Here is a 21,772-nt window from a genome sequence, read left to right on the forward strand (position 1 = left end):
CACTACCACAGCTGGAAGATTCTCTGTCACCCGAGAAAGCTGTTACGAGCCAGGAGGTTGGTCCGAATTTTCAAGTTGAAAGGTTCCTCATAAGAGTTTTAACTTTTATCCTGAAAAATTCAATGGTTGTAACCAAATTGATGAAAATATTAGACCAGCCTCTTACCTAAACACTCAGTCCTGAACCCAGTGTCTTTCAACTTGGACTCACTCGGGATGTCTCCCCTGGGTGAGTATTTTCCTCATATATTTCCACCAGCCCCACTTTGGACATCTCCTCAAGGTGGGTATTTCCTGTTATCTTTCAACCAGGCCCCACCCAGTATGTCTCCACTGGGTGGGTAATTCACCCCAATTTCTTTCAACTGGAGGGCCACGTACCTGGATATACCGCCAGATAAAACTCAGGATCATCAACCAATATGTGAGATCCGAGAACCAGGAAAGACTCACCCAAATTCATCTGGACTCCCCGAGGAGGCGGATGGCACAAAGGGCCACTGCTGGTACCAAGGCTCCGGTTACTCGGAGAGTCCAGGTGGAGAGAAGTCTGCCGTGGGTCCCTTCAAGGTGTCCAAAACTGTTGAGTGAAATACATGTGCAGCCTAAAAGTTAAGAGTTATGTTTTATTTGGCGGGAGGGCTCGAGCCGGGATAACAGCCTGCCAGATCTCTCTGAGGGACTACTCCAAAGAGGTTGCGAAGGAGCTAGGATATATAGGAGCTTTACAACAAAGACCAGATTGTTGGAACAATAAAAGTTTGCTTGTTATCTAAAGAAAGCCAGGTATCTCAAGTTCAAGACTTTAGTGCTTTTCTATGTATGGGAGGAAGCAAATATTTTGGACTCACTGAATTCATTCTTTAGACAAGCACCTAGCTATCTAGGACCAGTAGCCTGTCCTTTCTTATTCTGATTGTGCTCAGAGGACACCATTGTGAGTTGCTGTAGCGGTTGGGCTGCAGGCTTGTCCTAGCTGGGGGGTGGTGACAGCCTTTAATGACTTGGTTCCAGTATTCTTTATTTACTGACATGGTTGCAGTATTCTCATTCACATTGTACTATGTTCGTTCACAGACTGATTATTTATAATCTGCAACCTTGGAAAGCAACCGAGATGGAATTACTGCAGGTAACTTCTACTTTAATAAGCCGCATGCAAACATATACATGGAGGAAGCATACACTTGGATTTGGTGATGTAGGGAAGGGTTTCTGCACATTACAGGAGAACGCAGTGCAGAATTCCTTAAGTCCACTTTTCGTTACTGTAGTGGTTTCTGAGAACTGTTTATGGTAATTAACTAACACTGACAAACGGTGGCACGCATTGCGTTTAAGAGATGGCCGGCTGCAAACTTGTGTATTGGACCGGTGGAATTCATAAGCAAGTGGTCAGGTGGATGGGATAGAGATGGAGCCATGTGCTGGGCCCAGATTCCGGTTTAAATCGCCATTTCTTCACCATAGGGCCTTGGAATAGAATTCAAAATCTCTTAACCTGTTGGTGAATCTGTGAAATGGGCATAATATTCGTTTCACCCTGGGATTGTTGTAAGATCTAAAGAGTATTATAGCACACATGAAGCACTTAACCCACTGGCACTTAGCAGTGTTCACTGTGTGGCGCCGCCCCGCTAAGCGTGTGTCAGAGCCGTAAAGGCAGCATTTGTCTGTTGAGGATGCACCGGTAGCCCCTTGGCTAGGTTGTGAATTTGGTGATTTCCTTTAATCCTTGTAACTCTGTGTGCCATGGGCAGTTATTTTCATGGACAGATGAGGAATCTCATGATAAATTTGCCCAAAGTCAGACCATAATTTTGGGTGCAGGGGCCTCTGTTCAGCATGGGTCCCTCGGCCTTGTGCCCTCTCTGTTCAGCACCAGAGCCAGATGTGGGGTAGGCTGTTTCCCTGGCCAGAATATCCGGCAGGCCACAAGACATACCTGGCCCTGTGCTGCTTGATCAAAAACTCCAAAGGAGAGGCAGTTACAAAAGGGATAAACATAAAAAGAGACGACAGCAAAATGTGATCAGCTCTGAGAAGGAAAGGAACACGTCTCGTCGTGCAGAGCTGGATGGTTTCCCATCGGGGCTGCTCTGGGGGCGTTCATCTCAGCTAAACAAGGTCTGCTGCTGCACCAAGGCAGGAAGGCAGGGCGCGTGTGGCCAGGTAGACAGGGCCTCATTGATCGAACTCATTCCCCATTAAGCAGCAGCTGTCACGGGCACTTACCTAGCAAAAAGGTGTCGGTCATAATCATCACGCACTTTACTTGGTAGTTTTATTTGCCCCAGCTTTGAGATGAGGTCATTGAAGCTGGGGAGTTTGCTGCATGCCCGTGATTACCTTGAAAATACCCCCACTTGTCTTTCAACCTAGACTGGTGTGGCTGTCATGCCCCAGCCCTGTGAATGGCATCGTGTAGCTTCTCCCAAGTGCCCCAAATTACTGACATTGATATGCTTAATTCGTAGGAAATGGTATGTGACAATAAGAGAAAAAGGTAGTAAGAAATTGTTTGGAAAACTAGAAAAAAACTTTTCTTCCCCAGCTGGGGGAGTGTACCCTTTATCACTCACCCCACTCACTGCCTGTCACATCCTCCCTGCTGACTCCGTGTTCAGAAGCCACTCTGAGCCTTTGAGGAACATTTTGCCTCATGATACTTTTGACTAGGACCTGCGACTTCTCTGTCCCTGGTTAACTATCTCTTCAATGCCATTTAAATTTCTTGCAGGCTCCTCCACTCAGATGTAAGAGTAGCCTCTTTAAACTTCTTGATGCAGCTCCTTAATGAAGATCTTGGGATGGAAACCTAGCCAAACCTGGGAGGTATGCACACAGTGACTGCAACCTCAGCATTTTGTGAAGTTCAGAATCAGAGGAGTGGGTGACTCAGGAAAGGCTTTTTTAAGGTAACAAGGGGAAAGTGAAAGGACGCACAGGCTGTGTGAGAAAGAAACATCTTGGTCACAGCCAGCAAGGCACCTGGGTTCAGGATGGAGTTTGGCGAGTGCAGAGTTCTCACAAAGAAAGAAGTGGTGTGATGGGAGGGAGGACAATTGGGTACTTTATTGGGGAGGAAAAAAGTGGGCAGAAAATTTCCTGGTTGAACAAGAGGATTGTGACATGATGTGCTTGTATTTTGGAGAGAAGGGTTTTGTGAGGACAGGCCTAGGATTACGCTGTCTGGCTGGGGAGTCAGCACAACAGAGAAACACAGAGAACCGGGCAGACGCCAAGGCCCATGCTGGGGGAGAGGCTGCCCGCCAATTGGAGCCCTGGAGGCTGCTTCTGTCCCTTAGCTGGGGACTCAAACTTCCCTTGACAGCCCAGTCCTGTTGATACAAGAATAAAAAACGTGGGGCATGAGAAGGGCTGTGTCCCAGGCTTTGGTTGAGCCCCTGGGATGTGCCCCACCAGATTTTGTTCCTTGGCTTCATGCAGTAAAGTATTCAAGAGCAAGCCAGTGTTGAGTAAAAGTAGATTTATTCAGAGAGATACATTGAAATGCAAGAGAAACTTCACGAGGTTTGGGGGTTTGATGCTCAGTTTAAAAGTAGGTGCACACTCCACAGACAGAGTGTGGGTCTTCTCAGAAGAGGGTGAGAGAGTGGTGACCGCGAGGTGGCGCTGTGTTGCTTGTTTTCTTGGGCTTGGTGGTTTCATATGCTAATAAGTAGAAGGACCAGCCTTAGGGCAAGGGGCTGGGTTTCCCAGGGAGTTGGCCATTTCCCACCCTGTGACATTTTGTGGCTAGCCTTGGGACTGCCATTGTGTCTGGGGGCATGTTATTCACCATGTTACTATTACAATGGGTGTTTACTGAAGCTTAAGATCTGCTAGAAGTTAAATCTCTTCATCCTGAGCCTCAAGGCCTATTGGGGTTTGAATCCTTCACCATTTTGATGTTAATTGCTGTGGCCTTCCTAGAATGACTGTGCTCTGCCACCTTCCATCCTATCTCACTGTGATGACACAGAGAGAGCAAAGTCCGGGCCCTGCCTGTGCTCCTGCATTTAACAGCGGGAACGGTGGGGTGGGCTTATGATGACTCTGAGTGGTGAGAAGGATGTTTCAGATTTTCCCACGTGAGACATGGGGACCTGACAGCAGCCACCGCAGATTTATTTCACGGGCATTATCGCTTGTGTTGTTACAGAAACAACAGGCCAGCCAAGAAACAAGGATCACTCAGAGGGTTGGAGTACTGAGATTTATTACGCTGGCGGGCTCAGAGGGGCTTCTGTTCCGAAGCTCTGAGCACCTCCAAGACCTGCACATGAGGTTTTATAGGGTTAATTACAAGTATGGGGCTATTAGCCAATAAGGCTCAAACAACAAAAAGCAAGGAATCAGTGCACTGAATCTTATCAATTTGGAAAAGATCACGTTATTGACAATTGTTGACCTTAGATTTACGATTTAGCTTGTTAACCCAGTAAACTGACACTAAACTTCAGGTTTACCAGGTAGCCCAGCAAAACTTAGATCAGTAAACCGACACTTATCACACTTAGATTTGTGACTTAGCTTGTTAGCCCAGCTGGGCTTCTCCTTCACAGTGTCACTTATCTTCTCTATTTTTCTTTTTTTCTTTTTTTATGTATTTAATCCAAATTTAATATCAGGGTTTTTTGGGAAAGAAATATCTCTTTTACTTTTCTTTGGAACTCTTTTGGGGGGTGAGGTAATTAGATGTATTTATCTGTTAGTGGAGGCCCTGGGGCTTAAATTCAGGACCCTGTGCACCCTAAGCACATGCTCTACCACCCGCCCCATCATCCTTTTCTTTTTGCTTTAGCTGCCAAGAATCTTACAGCTGAATTCCTAGTCAGCCTTTAACACTTGCCCTGACTTCATGGAATCCATTTTTATGAGTTTATCTCCCCGTGGTTTCATTTAAGTATTGAATCTCCATTTTCTCTTCACTCTCAGTTTTGCCTTTTTGTTGTTTTGGTTGTTAAGCTGTGTTTAAAAAAATTGTTTAAATTCCCTTCAAGCAAGAGTCTGAATGTAAATAAATATGTAAACAAACAGCACAATTAAATGCTTTTATATATTCTAAGCTGTTTAGTAGTTACTTAAAAACCGAATTGAATATTAAAGTGATAACACTTTAAAATTATTTTTTAATTTTTTATAAAGGTATAGATGAGTTAAAATATGATATTAGTTTCATGTGTACAATAGATGCTCCATTTATAGTTACTGTAAAACATTGTCTGTATTCCCTGTGTTGTAAGATACGTCCCTCAAGCATGTTTACATTACACATGTTGCAGTTTGTATAAGAAAGTTGGGTAATGCAGAGTCTGGGACGTGGCTGGGTCTGATCCAGGTTCAAGCTCACCCTGCCTGTCAGATCTCAGGCCCTCACTTCTGTCTGCAGGGGAGCGAGTGGAGGCAGCTCTCATCAGCGCTGGCACCACCCTCTGAGTGGCAGTGACAGCAGTGATTGTGTGTGGATGTTCAAAGTGTTGTTCCAAGCGCTTTACATGCATTTCTGCATTTAATAATTAAAGCCCTCCTGTGAGGAAGCGTTTTAAGTTTTTAATGTATAATACATTTTATTTTGATATTGATAGATTTCAAACCTCCGGAAAATTTACAGGAGTAGTACAATAAACTCTTAGATACAGTTCACCTTAAAGGTCACTATTTGGCTTTTTGTGTCTGGCTTATTTTAGCATAAAGTTTCAAAGTTCTTCCATATTGTAACCTGAATCAGTACTTTGTTGTTTTTGTTTGATAATATCCTTTTTCTTTGTTTTCATTTTTGGTCTATTTAAATATATTTTCATTGAAGTCTAGTCAGCTTATAATTTTGGGTCAGTTTCTTGTGTACAGCACAACACTTCAGTTAAATAGGAACATACCTGTATTCATTTTCATACTCTTTTTAAACATACGTTACTATAAGATATTAAATATATTCTCCTGTGCTATACAGTATAAACTTGCTGTTTATTCTTTACATACTCAGTATCTGCAAATCTTGAATTCCAAATTATTGCTTCCCACATCCTTTCCCTTCTGATAACCATAGTTTGGTTTCTATGACTCTGTGTCTGTTTCTGTTCTGTAGAAAAGTTTATCTTTTTGTTTCTTTGTTTTTATTTTTCTTTTTAGATTCCACATGTGAGCGATCTCACCTGGTTTTTTCCTTTCTCTTTCTGGCTTACTTCACTGAGAATGACATTCTCCAGGTCCATTGATGTTGCTACAAATGGCATTATTTTATTATTATTTTATGTCTGAATAGTAGTCTATTGGACAAATATGCTGCATCCTCTTTATCCAGTCATCTGTCAGTGGACATTTAGGTTGTTTCCATGTCTTGCTATTGTAAATACTGCTGCTGTGAATATTGGGTTGTAGGTGTCTTTTTGAATTAGGGTTCCTTCTAGATATATGCCCAGGAGTGGGATTGCTGGTTAATATGGGAGGTCAATTTTTTCTTTAGAGAAACATCTATGCAGTTTTCCACATTGGCTACACCAAACTACATTCCCACCACAGTATAGGAGTGTTCCCAATTCTCCGCAGCCTCTCCAGTATTTATTGTCTGTGAACTTCTGAATGATGGCTATTCTGACTGGTTAGAGGTGATACTTGATTGCAGTTTTGATTTGCATTTCTCTGAGAATGATATTGAACATTTTTTCATGTGCCTACTGGCCATTTGTATGTCTTCATTGGAGAAATGTTTCTTTAGGACTTCTGCCCATTTTTGAATTGAATTGTTTGTTTTTCTCTCTTATTAAGTGTGAAAGCTGTTTACATATTCTGGGAATTAAGCCCCTATCAGTTTCATTTATTGCAAAAATTTTCTCCCATTCCATAGGTAGGTTGTGTTTTTGCTTTGCTTACTCTTTCCTTAGCTGTGAAAAAGTTTGTAAGTTTAATTAGATCTCACTTGTATATTTTTGTTTGTTTTTCTACTGCTTGAGTAGACTGCTCTTGGAGAACATTGCTTAGATGTGTCAGATGTTTTACCTATGGTTGCTTCTAAGAGATTTATAGTGTCTTGTCTACATGTTTAAGTCTTTAACACATTTTGAATTCATTTTTGTGTATGCTGTGAGGACGTAGTCTAACTTCAATGATTTACATTCAGCTGTTCAGTTTTCCCTACACCATTTGCTGAAGAGGCTGCCTTTACTCCATTGTATGTTCTCACCTCCTTTGTCAAAGTTTCAATAACCAAAAGTTTGTGGGCCTATTCTTGGTAATTTTGTTTATCCGTTCATTGATGGATGGATATTGTTAGTAACTTTTGGCTACTCTGAATGATACTGCTATGAATATTGATGTGAAATTTTTTATGAGAATATATTTTCATTCTGTTGGCTGTACAGTTGGCCCTCCATATCTGTAGTTTCCACTACATGGATCCAGATGGCTGATTGTAAAAGGACTCGAACATCCTTGGATTATGGTATCCAGGGTGTGGGGTTCCTGAAGCCAACCCCCCGAGAATACTGAGGAATGACTCTATATGTAGGAGTGGAATTGCTGAGCCATATAACTCTAAGCATTTGAGGAAATACCAGACTTCTCCAAAGAAACTGCACCATTGTGCCTTTCCACTGGCCGCATATGAGGTTTCTCTGCCTCCTGAACAACATTTGTTATTGTCCATGTTTTGATTATAACCATCCTAGTGGGTGTAAAATGAGATCTCATTTTGATTTTGATTTGACTAGTGATGCTGAGCATCATTTCATATGCTTATTGGCCATTTGTATATCTATTTAAATTCGTGGTAAATTTAAAATTTGGGTCTATTTTCTTGTATTGTTCAGTTGTAAGAATTTGTTATATATCCTGGATGCTACTCTCTTATTAGATACATGCTTTGCAAAATTTTTCTTCTACTCTGCACGTTGTCCTTTCACTATATTTTTTTAAACATTAAAACAACTTCTTTACAGGGGAGGTAATTAGATGTTTTGATTTATTTTATTTTTCTTGGTAAGCACACACTCTATCACTTGAGATACCCATTTCCACTGTCATTTCACTTTCTTGATGATGTCCTTTGTAAGAAAAAGGTTTTAATTTTGATGAAGTCCAGTTTATCTGCTTTTTTCTTCTATCACTTGTGCTCTTGGTATTGTATCTAGGAAACCAAACCCTATCCTAAGACCACAAAAATTTATGTTGTGTCTTCTTTCAGAAAGTTTATAGGTTTAATTTTCACATTTCTGTCTGTGATCTATTTTGAATTAATTTTTATTTGTTATATAAAATATGAGTCTTCAGATTCCAGATTGATTCTTTTGCCTGCAGATACCCAGCTGTCCCTGTACCATTTGTTGAATAGACTATTCTTTCAATGGAGTGTTTTTGGCCCCCTTGTGGAAAACTGTCTGTAAATGTAAGTTTTTTCCCCTTGGTTTTTATTGTGTCTCATAGATTTATATATCCAACCTTATGCCAGTACCATACTGACTTAGTACTTTAGCATTTTAGTACACTTTAAAGTGAGTCCTCCAACTTTACTCTTCTTTTTCAAGGTTGTTTTGACTGTCCTGGGCCCCTTGCACGTCCATATGAATTTTGGGATTAGTTTTTCAATTTTTGCAAAGAAGTCAGCTGGAATTTTGATAGGGATTCCACTGAATATGTAGATCTCTTTGAGGAGTCTTAACATTTTTAATAATATTTTCTATCATTCCTTGAAAATGGGATATCTTCCATATATGTAGATCTTTTACAATTTATTTTAGTGATACTTCAAAAATTTCAATGTACAAATCTTGTAATTTTTTGTTAAATGTATCTCTCATTTTATTTTTTATGCTGTTGTAAATGGAAAGGCTGAGTTTCTTATGGGTGGAACTATATATCCATCTTCTTATTTCTAGAATTCTTTCACAGCAAATACCCGAAGTTTATATTTGCTACATAAATCTATCCACAACTATTCCCCACCCCGTTTTATAAGAAGCCAAGACCCAAGTTAAGCTGCCTGAACACCTATGAGGAAGTGAGAAATGAGACCCTTGGGTGGGGCTTTGTGCAGATGATACTGAGAGCTTATTCAGGATGGCTTCTTCATAAATTCTTTTAAACAACCCTTTCAGTGTATTTAGTCAAATACATTAAGAACATGCCCTTTTGATGTGTGGAGTAGCTAAGACTACGATTTTCAAATAATTTCTAGTGAGAGTGTTGTACTTGAAACGTAAATTGCATCAATCTTTGAAGATTTATGTTTCAGGAGGTTTGACAAAAGAACACCAGTCTTTATTCTATAATGACAACTAAATGTTCAAGCATCATGTAACAGTTTGAGCAAACTGCCCCCATGCCGTTGTGCTGGGTGACTGCAGCTGTAAATGGAGTCATCGCTTACCTCTCCCAGTACGCTTGTGCTGATCTGCTCAAAGGGGTTCGTCTAAAATTTTGTCAGTATTCTGTTGGACAAAGTCATAAAACATTGATTGAAAGTTGCTGGAATGCAATATAATCTTATTAATATTAAGTAAGCACATATTGAGTGCTTACTGTATGATGGAATTGTCCCTCAGTTTCACATAAATATTATTTCTCTTAAAACTTCTCATATTTCCTTGTTATTCTCACTTTACAGATAAGGAGACTGAGAATTAGGTCTTCTCTATTTTGGAGGGAGATCATAATCAATGATGGGAAGTTGTAAGGAAAAAGATATCGATTCATCCTAAGAAATCATTTTTCTAAGAGTCAGCAATGAAGAAGTTGAACACTGAAGAAGGTGATGATTGTTCAAGTGAGACAAGCCCCGGGTTGTGCGGAGTCAGCATCCCTGTCTGCACACGGCACATGTAGTGCTACGTGGTGGGTGAGGTGGCGCGGCTGCGCAGGGAATGCGGATGCCGGGCCATTGGGCTGTGCTCAGGCCCGGTTGGACTTTCTCCAAAGGGCAGTGGACCGTCATTGACAGATTTTAAGTAGGGGAGTGGGGTGTCCTAGTAGTTCACTTTTGTCTTGTAGAATGCTTGGAAACATTTAGAAGGCTTGGCAGGAGGTGATGTGATGAGTCAGAGTAGGGTGGCTGCGAGGTGTAGCAGTGTTCAGTTTTCAAGTGGTTTTCAGTCCCAGGCTTGTGGCCCAGTAGCCGTGTCACTTTGGATGACTCATTCAAGGAAGTGAAACAATTTATCTAATCAATTGAAGCAGTGATGTACCGACCTCCCAGGACTGCTGTGGAGATCCAGTGAGATAACTTGTGCACAGTGTGCAGCGTGGTCTCCAGCACAGAGTCAGTGCTGAGTGAGTGTTAGTGAGTACCTGGTAGGACAGGTGAGGGTGGTTGGCCTCGGTGACTGAGGATATCTGGGCCCTGAAGGAGGGGTACATTCACATCTGTGAGTGATGGGCCTCAGCTGGGAGACGCAGGGAGACCTTATCCCCCGAACAGGTGCCCTGGGCAGGACGACTATGGGAGGAGCACCGTGAAGTCAGCTCTTTGCAGGTGGAGTTGGAGGTGCCCTTGAGACATCTAAGTGCAGTATCACGAGCTCATAGTGGAGGTCTCGGCCCGGGCTGTGCATTTTCCTATAATCTCAACACGTGAGGACGCCGAAGTATTGATCACTTAACGTGAAGTCATACTTGACAGGACAAATGAATAGTAGTATCATGTCTGTCATCAAAGCTCACGTCTCTTTATTCATCAGTCACTTTCCTAATTGGGTGCTTACAGAGCTCACTTCACCGTCCTCCCCTGGGCTCAAGCTCCACAGAAAAGAGCTGGTGAGTCTCCCTCTTTTCCATAAGCAGACACATTTAGCTGGTAGCCTTCTGTACCTCGCCAGTCTTAGGATATTTGTTTGTTGTTTTAATTCAATTTTCTGATGGCCATCTCCTGACAGGAGAGACTTTTTACCTCGTGGACATGTTTCAATTAGCTGTTACTGAGAATTGTTGATCTGATACATAGTGCATGTATTATATTAGCTTTGTAGAGTAGTTATCATTTTTCTGTCTTTGCCCTTTAATTTTGTTTGACCCTTCAATGTTCTATCTTACTTGGGGCCTTATTTTTTTTAATTAAAAATATCATTTAACAGTTAAGAAAAGCAAAGAAAAAATGCACATGAGTGCTAATTTAGAAAATGTATAGTGTGTTTTCTGTCTCGGCAATGGAGGGTTCTAGAAACTCATGAAAACCTTCATTACACAAGTTCCTTAAAATGCTGATTAAGAAATAAAACCTTCCTTCCTCATCTTTCAAACTGCACAACTAATTGTCAAGAAAGAGAGGGGAAATCCTCAGAAGCCAAGACAAACGAGAAAGCAGGGATTCTGGGAGATACGCGAGCCTTAGAAGCCCTGGGATGCCGGTTGGCTCCGGAACTGATTTTCAGTTGCCTTGACAGGAGTGCAGGAGGTGAGCCCGAGGCCTCTCACACTGGGAGTTGGATGGCTGATCATATTATAGGCCAAGCCCATCCCGAGAATCTTGGTTTACTAAAGGTTGAAATAGGAAAAAAAATTCCTCAAGGCAAGAAAGTAAGGAAAGTCAATTTTGTTGGAAGAGGGGAAAAATAACAAATCCAAAGTAAGGATATAGTTTAAAGCTCTTCTGGCATGAGAGTGACCACAAACTCCTGGCAGAAAAGCACAGCTACTCCTTGATTGAGAAGATGTGTTTTGAATCAATCAGTGAACATCCATTCCGAAAAAGGCCTCCAGATTCTTGTGGATAAAGATACTGGACCACAAACACCTCTCTTCCAAGGTCTCATTCAAATAACCAGAAAGGTTTTAAAGGAAAGTAGCCATAATCATAATTCTATTTATTGACATTACTATATGCTAGGAATTCAGAGGTGACTATGCAGTTGTCTCCTCTTTTATGGACCTTACTTTCTCTTTGGGGAGACAAAATGTCATAGTTGTGTAGCTTGGTGGAGGGAGGTGTTCGTCTGTTGCAATTAGCCAGGAGAAGAGATTAAGAAAGCAGTGAAGGGTGGGTGAACTTTTTAGCTGAGGACGGTCTTCTTCTGCTGGCTTTTAATTGCAGGCTCAATGAGCTGTCACTGGAGGGAATAGATCTTACCGAGGATGGACTTAGCTCAGGCCTCTTCGGAATGGACAAGTGAACCTGGAGAAAGACAGTCAAATCTGTGCAGACATTAAAGTTCCCTTGAACGTGCTCCATCCCTGAGCCAAAGATAGGACAAATATGCAGCACTTCTTGAGGAGAGAGGAGTGGTTTTTAAGGTTCTCCAAGAATAAATCCCAGGGAACCGGGATGGCCAGTTGTCAAACTGTGACTTTGCTCTTTGGACGGTATACCCACCAAGGGTATTGGCCTTTTATAGGTTTTCATTTCTCTTTATTACATGTCAGGTGATGGGGACGTGGGCACAGATGTTTGACACCTTGTTGAGTCGACTTTGAATACCTGCCTAGAAGCACGGTCACAGTTGCGGCTGTGTCATACATCTTGCAGCCCATCCCGTTCGCCGGCTCCGTGATCACGGCAGAGTGATTCCTTGTTGACCTGTCCGTCTCCTCTGTGACATCATAACCCATGAAAAGACCGGAACGTATTAACTCGGCTTTGTTAAAGTCAAAGGAACAGATCAAATATGGAGTCAGATTTGTTCTTTCCTATTTCAGTAGTGCCATGGAGTAGGCAGTTTGGGCAGCTTTCTGTAGGATCCTGGTGGCTTTCCCTCTCAGCCTCTGGGCGCCTCTATTGAAAACCCTTCATAGCTGTCTGGCCTGCTGGAAAAACACTCTGCCAATTATGCCCTAAATAAGTTTTCAGTTTATAACTCATTTCTACTCCTTGGAAAACAACTCAAAAAAACTCAGTTGGTTTTCCACCAGCCATGGGCAGGGGTGAGGGGTACCTACTTATTATTTCATAAAATAATAATAATAATAAATAGTAATAGTAATAGTAGTAATAGTAGTTGTTGTAGTAGTAGTAGTAGTAATAATAATAATAATAATAATAATAATAATAATAATAATAATAATAATAAAAAGTCTTAAAACAGCACTGGGCACATTGGAGAGAGTCAATCAATGCTTCCTGGGTTAAATCGAAAGTGATAACTCAGTGATTCCATGGCTGTTGTATTTGCTGAGCTATTTATTCCTTTGTTCCATTACACATATTTTTTTAACTGAAAAAGAAATTCAAGCAAATGGTTCAAAAAATTCAAACAGAGCACAAATATACACAAGTGAAAGAAGTTTTCCCTCATTCTCTGTTCTGTCTGCCCTCCCTGGTAATGCCACTGTTTACTATCCTTTGGGTGATTTTCCATATATGCTATGCACATTCCCAACTATGTATGTAAATTCCTTTAAGGTTTTAGTTATTTTTAACTTAAAGGGATTTAAATCCTCAAGTGGCTTCTACCCGGGTAATAGAACAGAACAAGTCTGACTCCATATTAGATCTGTTCCTTTGAATTTAAATTTATGCTCTGTCTCCTAGGCTTCATCTTGCTTGTAAAACAATGTTGCTTAGAGCCTGAAATATACAGGAGAGCCCATTCTGCAGGCTCTGACATTTAAGGATATTTAACACTTTTCATTCATAAAAAGATAACAAATTGTAGAATAGAAAATAACATTTGTTTTGTTGGTTGCTTACAAAGATTTGACTCAGGCAGATAACTGTAAGGACAAAGGATTCTAACAAGAAGGAATACCTACACCAAGAAGATTGCAACAACCAAGCACGTAGGAAAGGAGCCTGAATTGTGACTTGGGGAGATGGTTTTTCAAGACATTATTTTGCCATTTAGGTCTACAGAAACTTGCTATTCCATGACCGAACAGCTGGTCTCCCAACTTATTGTCCTGTCCTGCACTGAGGAGAATGAATTTGGACTCGGTAACACTCCTATCTACCTAGAAAGCTGGGCACTGGAACTGAGAGTTATGGAAATAACAGGCCAGCCAAGAAACAAGCACCAATCGGAGTGTTGGAGTACTCAGATTTATTATGCCGGCGGGCTTAGAGGGGCTTCTGCTCCGAAGTTCTGATCAGTTCCAAGACGTGCACATGAGGTTTTAAAGGGTTAATTACAAATAAGGGGGTATTAGCCAATAGGGCTCAAACAACAAAAAGCAAGGAATCAGTACACTGGAGGTTATCAACTTGTAATAGATCACGTTACTGACACATGTTGAGCTTGGATTTACGAGTTAGCTTGTTAGCCAGGTAAACTGACACTAAACTTAAGATTTACGAGTTATCCTGGCAAAACTTAGAGCAGTAAACCGACACTTAATCACACTTAGATTTGTGACTTACCTTGTTAGCCTAGCTGGGCTTTTCCTTCACATGAGTACACCTCTCCTACACCCAGGGACCTACTGTTAGCCCTTGATGGTTCTACAAGTGTGGGGTGTGGTTTACCCAGGAGGGATGGGGACTATGCACCAACACTCAGGCAGTCTGCTCTGTCTGGGGCGCTGATCTTGTACCACCCCGCTCCCCGCCAGCCCGACAGCTGGAACAGTGGGATTAAGGTAGAAATCGTGCCTGCTTGTTTCCCAGCGTGTAAAAGGGGAATATGTACTCTTCTCAAGTTAGTTCTGAGCGACAACACCTGCGGATGCTTGGTTCCCAGAGCAACAGAAAACCAAGTTCCGCGTGGGGGCATCGGGTTGAGGGCTGGACCAGCGAGGTAAAACTTCAGCTGCGGGTCTTGAAAGGTTACAGAAGGGTACAGAGGCAGTATTGCTGCCTCTTTTGGGGTGCCCCCAGAGGTAAAGCTTTTTCTCTTCGCTAAGACCCTCACCTATCCAGATCCCTCTCTTCTCTCCGCTCTTCCTGTCCATCTGTCTCCCTCCACTTTTCCCCTCCTCTCCTCCCCCTCCCATCTTCTTCCTTCCTCTCTGCCCCACCTTCTCTCGCAGAACACAGAGGATCGCTGGCCTTCCTGCGCATGCGCAGTGGGTGCCAGCTGACCGCGCTTTGGAAGCTCCAGCTCCGAGCCGGGGATCGGCCCCAAAGGCTTCTCAGCTCTGTAGCCCGGTAAGCCTTTGGCTCCTGCCTGGGGCCGGGGCCTCTGGCTGTGGAAGTGCAAGGTGGGGAGCCCCCGGGAAAGTGGTCAGGCGGCTGCAGGAGGGCGGTCCGCGTGTCACAGCCCTCAGGGAGCCAGTCAGCCTGTGTCCAGCTGAATTGCTTGGGCCAGAACCCTCTGCCCACTCCACCTGCCCCGGTGCCCCAGGCACACCTGTCCAGGGCGAGGTGTGCACCTGCCGCCTCTCACCCAGCCGGGCTCCCCTCAGTCCGCGGCTGGTGTGCACTTCCCCTCTCCCGCCCGAGAGTCCTCTCCTGCTGGGCTACCTCTCCTCGGCCGCCGGCCCGTCCCCGCCCCTGGGCGGGCTGTGTCCCGGGCGGGCAGGGTCTGCGGACATGGACGGGGCAGCTGGGGCTGGGGCTGGCCTCCGAGCGGGGCTGCAGACCGCGTTTCCAAACCCCCCCCGCGCTTTCCCTGCCCCGCGACCCCCGGGCTGCCTTCCTCTCCCTTTCCCGCTCCCTGAGGACCAGCTCAGTGGCGTGGGCGCTGCTCTCTGGGCTGAGAGCCTCCAGCTGTATCGCCCAGCTTCTCCTGGTGGAGTCGGGAAAAGGGAGTGTAAGTGATGAGCGAGCTCTGTCTCCTCCCTCAGTGTTTCTGCCCCAGGTAAGTACCTTGAACACTTTCAGGTGTTATAATGGCGGTGCTTGTTGATGTCACGTGTTTTTATAGTGAGAGGGATTACAGTGGTGAAAGCAGGGCTTGGTTCTGTTAAAAATGAGCTGAAGGCATAAGGCTGTGACATCCTCCTTCCTTCCCTCTCCCAGGGTGAAACGTGTGACCATCGATCTTAAAAAGATAGTTACAGTCCCTAACTAGCCCAGCCCAGCTAGTGTGTTTTAACAGGAACAGCACCACCAGAGGCCTTGGAGACCCAGGGGCATTGCAGTCCTAAAAAGCTCCTGGCACAGTTTGATTGGTTTTGACTTTTTGTTTTTCTTAAACTGTGTGGCACACTAGTAGTAAAGAGGGAAAAATAATTGTCAAGAAATATTTTTTCATATGCCAGCTTTATTGTGATATTGTTCACACACCATGAAGTCCATTCATTTAAATGGTAAAATTCAGCAGCTTTTAGCATATTCACATTTGTGCAACCATTATTATTCCAGAACGTTTTCATCACTTCAGAAAGAACAGTGGAAATAAATGACCCAACCACCCCTCCCCAGTGGTGTTTCTAAAGAAGTTTCTTGGCTATTCCTGACCATAAATTAAGTTGTTACATTCCATGAAAAATCTGGTAGGAATTCTAATCAGAATTGAAATGAATCTGTCTATCAAAACAGGAAGAATTAATGTCTTTATGGCATAAACTTCTTCTACCCATGAATATATCTGGGACCCTATATTTTCATCTCTCCAGAGCCTGGCCCATGGGAAGTCCTCGCTGTTTGTTGGGCTTGTGAATGATGAGATTCTATACATCGTTAGTTGCAACTGTAGCCTTTCACAGAAGAGAAAATTAACCTCAGTGAAGCCAAGTGACTCTCTGATTGTCAGAAAGACTGACAGTGCTGGAGTGATCCAGTGGACTTGGTGCTTGCAACCAGAATTCTCCAGCAACTACAGCTAAGGGGATTAGAGTGTTCTTTTATTTTTCCTTAATGGCGTTGCTTTTACTTTTACTTATTATATAAAATTATTTTTTATTGAAGTGTAGTCAATTTACAATGTTATTTTCAGATGTACAGCAGAGATTCAGTTATAAACATATGCATATGTATATACATTTATTTTAGATTGTATTTAGTAGAACTCATTACAAGAAATTGAATATAGTTCTCTGTGCTATATAATAGGTCCTTGTCATTTATTTTATATTTATTAATGTGTATCTGTAATCCCCCCTTTCCTGCCTGCTTACCACAGTTTGCTTTCTATGTCCATGAGTCCATTTCTAGGAGCACCATATTTCCTAGTAATATATGCTCTTTGGCTGCTTTCAGTTTCAGTAATTCCATCTTATCTGTGGGCACTTTTCTTCTAGTGGCCTTTATGTGGTTTCACACGTGGTAAAAATCTGTATTTGGGAGAACTCCAGGCCTCGTGTAGTCCCTGGTACACAGTACCCACTGAGCTGATGCTTGAACTGGGGAACAAACATAGTAAATGTTGGAATTTCCACTATGGTTGAGACTTCCAGGTTTCCATAACCTGTTTAGCCCACCTTAATATTGGGTGCACCCATACTGGGTAATTTGGTGGAACTTCATGGTATGGTGGTGTAGAGACGGGGCCTTGTATGCTTCTTCCCTTTCCGTTTTCTAACACTCATTCTCCTGGGCCTCCCAGGTACTCCCCCAGAAGGGCCCAGGGCTGGCTTGGTGCTGCGCTGAGGCAATATTTATTAATAAGGCCCTTTCTTCATCTGTTCTGAGCCTCCGTTTCTTCCTATGCACAATAAGGGCTTGGACTAGATAAGTGCTTTTCAGTTTGTTTTAAAGCCATGTTTCCTTTGAGAAACAGAAAATGCAAATCTCTCCTCCCATCCCAACCCTTTAGATTTTGACACGTCCTCCAAGGAGTGACATAGCTCTTTGAGGAAAACTGATGTGATTGTGATTCCAGGTGGCACAGAAAAGACTCTTCAGAGATTTATTGCAGGGAGAGGGCAGGAAAGGGGCAGTATGTCACACTTTCTAGTGTGAGCACTGGAGCAGGGGCATGGATTTAAGTACAGTGTCTGACGTGGCCTCTCTCTAATCTTGTACAATGTGATAAATTTCTCTACCTCAGTTTCTTGATGTGTCAAGTTGGGGTGATAATATTTTAGGGCTTTCGTGAAACATTATACACATAATTAATTTGTGTCTCGGTAGAAACAAGACCTGCTAGGGATTCAGGGATTTGTTTAAAAAAGAAAAACCTTGTCCATAGCAGTCTGTCGGTGTGTATTTTGAATTTCCTGGAGGGTGAGGGCTGAGTCTGAAGTCCATCGTGGGACAGGTGGCCTATAGTTCTTTGTGCCCCAGATTGCCCCCTCCTCCCCAGTCCTCTTCCTCAGTCCAGGACGTATTTCCCTAATAAATTTACACAGAAGTCTTGTGGAAATGGCTTTTCATTTTATTGTTTCACCTAGAAGGGCTGCCTTCATGATCTGTTTTGTCAGGTATTGAAGGAATGCCATCATGATGTCTGGTCAGGTGAAGGCTATGCAATTGGGAGTTTCTATTTAATAAAAAAAATTACAAATAGAAAATTAGAACAAGGGTGGTGACAGGGGCTATAGAAAGTGGGGCCATTAGCTTTGTTAGCTTCAGGTGCGGTGGCCTCCTGCCACGCAACCCATCCTCTTGCTCTGAAGTTTGAGGGACCAGTGGGTTCAGTGGGAATGTTAACTGAGTGTATCTCATGGGCTGGGCATTGTCCTATTTGTACTGTGTGTTCCTTATTTGAAACAGTGAGCTCACTTAACTTCAATAACCTCATTAAAAAATTAGACTTTTTATTTTGAGATATAATGTAGATTCCCATGTATTTGTAAGAGACAGTATGGAGAGGGCCTATGGACTCTTTGCCCAGTTTTCCTTAATGGTTCCATCTTACAAAGTTGGGGTACAATTCATACTGACTCACTAACAATTTTAAGTTTGTGTTATTGCCCTCATTTCTATTCACGATTAAACTGGGGCTTAGAGAATCACACAGGCCTGCCCATGTCACCCACATGGTTAGTGTAGAGACGGGTGGAACGTGGGCTTGGGATTTCCAGGCAGTACCATTATGATGGTCTGTGGCAGGGAGCAGCATTCACTTTGCTTGTTTATTCATTCACTCAACAGACATTTATTGAGTAACCTCTGTGGGTCACATGCTTTCATAGGGTTATCTGATTCTTCAGCAGTATGGCGAATCAGGTAATGTTTTCTTTTTTTAATCTTAGAAAATTAGCTCTGAGACGTTATAAACCCCCCAAAGGAAATATAGCTCATAAAGGAGCAATAGTAAATTTGTACATTCCCCCCTTTTTATGCAGGGGGTACCCTAGGCATTTTACATTTGCAAACTTGCGTAATCCAGATATATTCTTGTAAGGCAAGGATTTAGTTTTTAATTAGAGTATAGTCAAGTGTACAATGTTGTGTCAATTGCAAGGTTTTTTTTGAATTTTGAATTAATATTTTTTGAGGAGGGTAATTAAGTTTATTTATTTGTTTCATTTTTTAAAATGAGGTACTGGGGTTTGGCCCCAGGAACTCGTACATGATAAGCTCGTGCTCTACCACTGAACTGTACCGTCCTCCCCAAGGCAAGTTTCCTTATCCATTATTCTGCAGCTTAGGAGTTCAAATAAATTGGATAGAAATCCAAATCTTTTGATCCTACTGTGGTCCTTTTCTTTATATTCTGCCGAAGGGGGTTGGGGAAAGCAGTACCTTTGTTCATTTCTTTTCTTTTTTTTTTTTTACAAGTACACATCTATGTTTATTGTTAAAATAAGAAAATTGCAGATATTTGATGACATTTGCCAACATCAATTTTTTATTTTTATTTTATTTTTTTACATTTTTTTATTGATTCATAATCATTTTACAGTGTTGTGTCAAATTCCAGTGTTCAGCACAATTTTTCAGTCATTCCCTTTGTTCATTTCTTTATTCAGCATTTTTGAGCAGTGATTTCGCATCAGGGCCTTGCTAGGTGCTTGGAAACAGAAATCAAGAAATGACCCTTCTCTGCAGGGGCAGGAAGCCTAGACCAAAAGCTGGGTAATGTGATCCGAGCTATGTGCAGACGCTGAGGACAAACTGTACCCTCGGATTTGCTTTGCCTTCCCTTGCCTTCTGGCTGGTACACACCAGATCACTGCAACCCAAATTCGCCCGCAGCCCACAGCACAGTATGTACCTCGATCTCCTCTCCCCTCTCCGCAGGGCCTGCAACATGAGCATCCCTGACTACGTGCAGTGTGCTGAGGTCTATGAGACTCTTCCCGTGGTGGTCCAACACGTGGGGATCAACTCAGAGGAGAATTTCTTTTACATCTATAAGAGAATCTCCTCGGTGAGCCAGATCAGCCCGTGCGGCTCCCAGTGGGCACTCTGTATCCACTACAGGCACCACTATGTGCCCGAGAGTGGGTGGAGCGACTTCCAGACCCACTGCAAGGTCGTGGGCCCTGTCACCATTAGCGACTGCCTCTCTGCCAAGGCATTCTAGAAGCTACATGTGCAGAGGAGCTGTATGGCACCACGCTTAATGACTCTCAGCTCTTTGTCTTTGTGCTGCATGGGGAGGTAGCTGAGCAGCCGCGCAGCGACGTGTCCTTCAATCTACGAGGACTGCAGGGTGGTGGAGAAAAGGATCGATGACTTCACAGAGTCATTCTTCATCTTGCCCAAGTCCAAGTGGCTGGATGCAGCCCCCAACAATTCTGGGGACAAGATCGCCCTCCGCTGCATCCCGTTTGAGAAGGAGGACACCATGGGACTGGATACAGACAGCAGGTAAATTTCCCTGGAGGCCAGTCCACCCTGGCTGTGTTCCGGGTTTCTTCCCTACATCCAGAAAGGGATCAGCAAGGAAGAGGACTGTCTTGTAGCCAAGGTGGAGGGAGGTGAAGCCCGCTGGTTTACAGACATTTAAAAGTGAATCTGCCTCTGTTTCAGAGAGATCCTCTTAGGGTTAATGTGGACACTTCCTCCCGCTTTTCAGCCAGGACCATGGTGGGACCCCTTGAGTCGCTGTCCAATAGAGTAGCCAGAGCCACTGATGCTAGGAGCACTGGGGAAGAGGCTGGTCTGAGCTGAGATGTGCTGTAGGTCAAATGCACATTAGACGCTGAGGTTTGTCTAATAAAAGAATATAAACTATCTTGTTACTTCCTATATTGTTTACATGTCAAAATGATAGTATTTTACATGCAGTAGATTAAGTAAGATCTGTTCTTAAAATTAGTTTCTAGTATTTGTTTCTGTTTGTTGGTTTGTTTCTTTGTTTTCTGTTTCAAATGTGGCAACTGGGAAACTTTTTTACATGGCTCTCATTTCATTTCTTTTGGGCAGCCTGTCCTGAGACACTCTCATCCCTTTGTTTATAGATGAGATGCTGAATCCCGAGAGGCAGAAAGAGGCGCTGGTTGAGCTGGGGCTGGAGCCGGTGTCTCCTGCCTTCCAGGCCCAGCATCTATTTGGCTCAGGCCCTCTCTTCCTGCCCGACAGCCAGCATGCCATATTAGGACATCAGAAACACAGCCAGGGACTTCCGAATGAACTCCTTATGCAGGGAAAAGCGTATCACGGAGTTTGGGTAAGAGCAGGGAAATGTTCATTCTCACTTTGTCCCTGTGATTAAGTCAAGGGCCCCACTTTGCCTCGAAAGTGCAGACGAGCTCTTCTGGGCTGCCTACCTCCCCACCTTCTGCTCTGTTTCCCCATGTATCTATCGTGCTCTGCCTCGTGCAGAAGATGCTGAGATGCCTTTGCCGAGAGTTGGTCCCTGTTTGCTGGGGAGAGTGAGGGAAGCTGTGTCACCCTGGCCTATGGACTTGGGCCATGAGGCTGGAGAGCACTCATGGTGGTCCCACAGGTGACGGTCTGAGGACCTGGCACGTGCTGCCGGGCCCGCTGTGGGGGCGGTGATTTGTGATTCTTGAACTTAACTAATCTCAGATTCTACTTTCTGGTTGTTGGTAAGTTGGAGGAGAAGATGCCGGAGAATTGATAAAAAGAATGTTCAGACCAGCCCTGTGAGTTATAGGAACAGGGGACCCGAGT

The 21,772-nt window shown here is 43.3% G+C and overlaps 1 protein-coding gene across 1 annotated transcript; it reads left to right on the top strand.

Moving 5' to 3' along the window:
* Positions 1–2,790: 2,790 nt before the first annotated feature.
* Positions 2,791–21,230, top strand: LOC140693903 (trafficking protein particle complex subunit 9-like). The gene is made up of 4 exons (XM_072957472.1): positions 2,791–2,835; positions 19,931–20,060; positions 20,298–20,503; positions 21,097–21,230. The coding sequence occupies exons 2-4, from the start codon at positions 19,941–19,943 to the stop codon at positions 21,098–21,100; spliced, it is 330 nt and encodes a 109-aa protein (XP_072813573.1). The 5' UTR covers positions 2,791–2,835; positions 19,931–19,940; the 3' UTR covers positions 21,101–21,230.
* The last annotated feature ends 542 nt before the right edge of the window (positions 21,231–21,772 follow it).

The sequence above is a fragment of the Vicugna pacos genome, unplaced genomic scaffold, assembly GCF_048564905.1.
Source record: "Vicugna pacos unplaced genomic scaffold, VicPac4 scaffold_20, whole genome shotgun sequence".
In the NCBI taxonomy this organism is placed as follows: Eukaryota; Metazoa; Chordata; class Mammalia; order Artiodactyla; family Camelidae; genus Vicugna; species Vicugna pacos.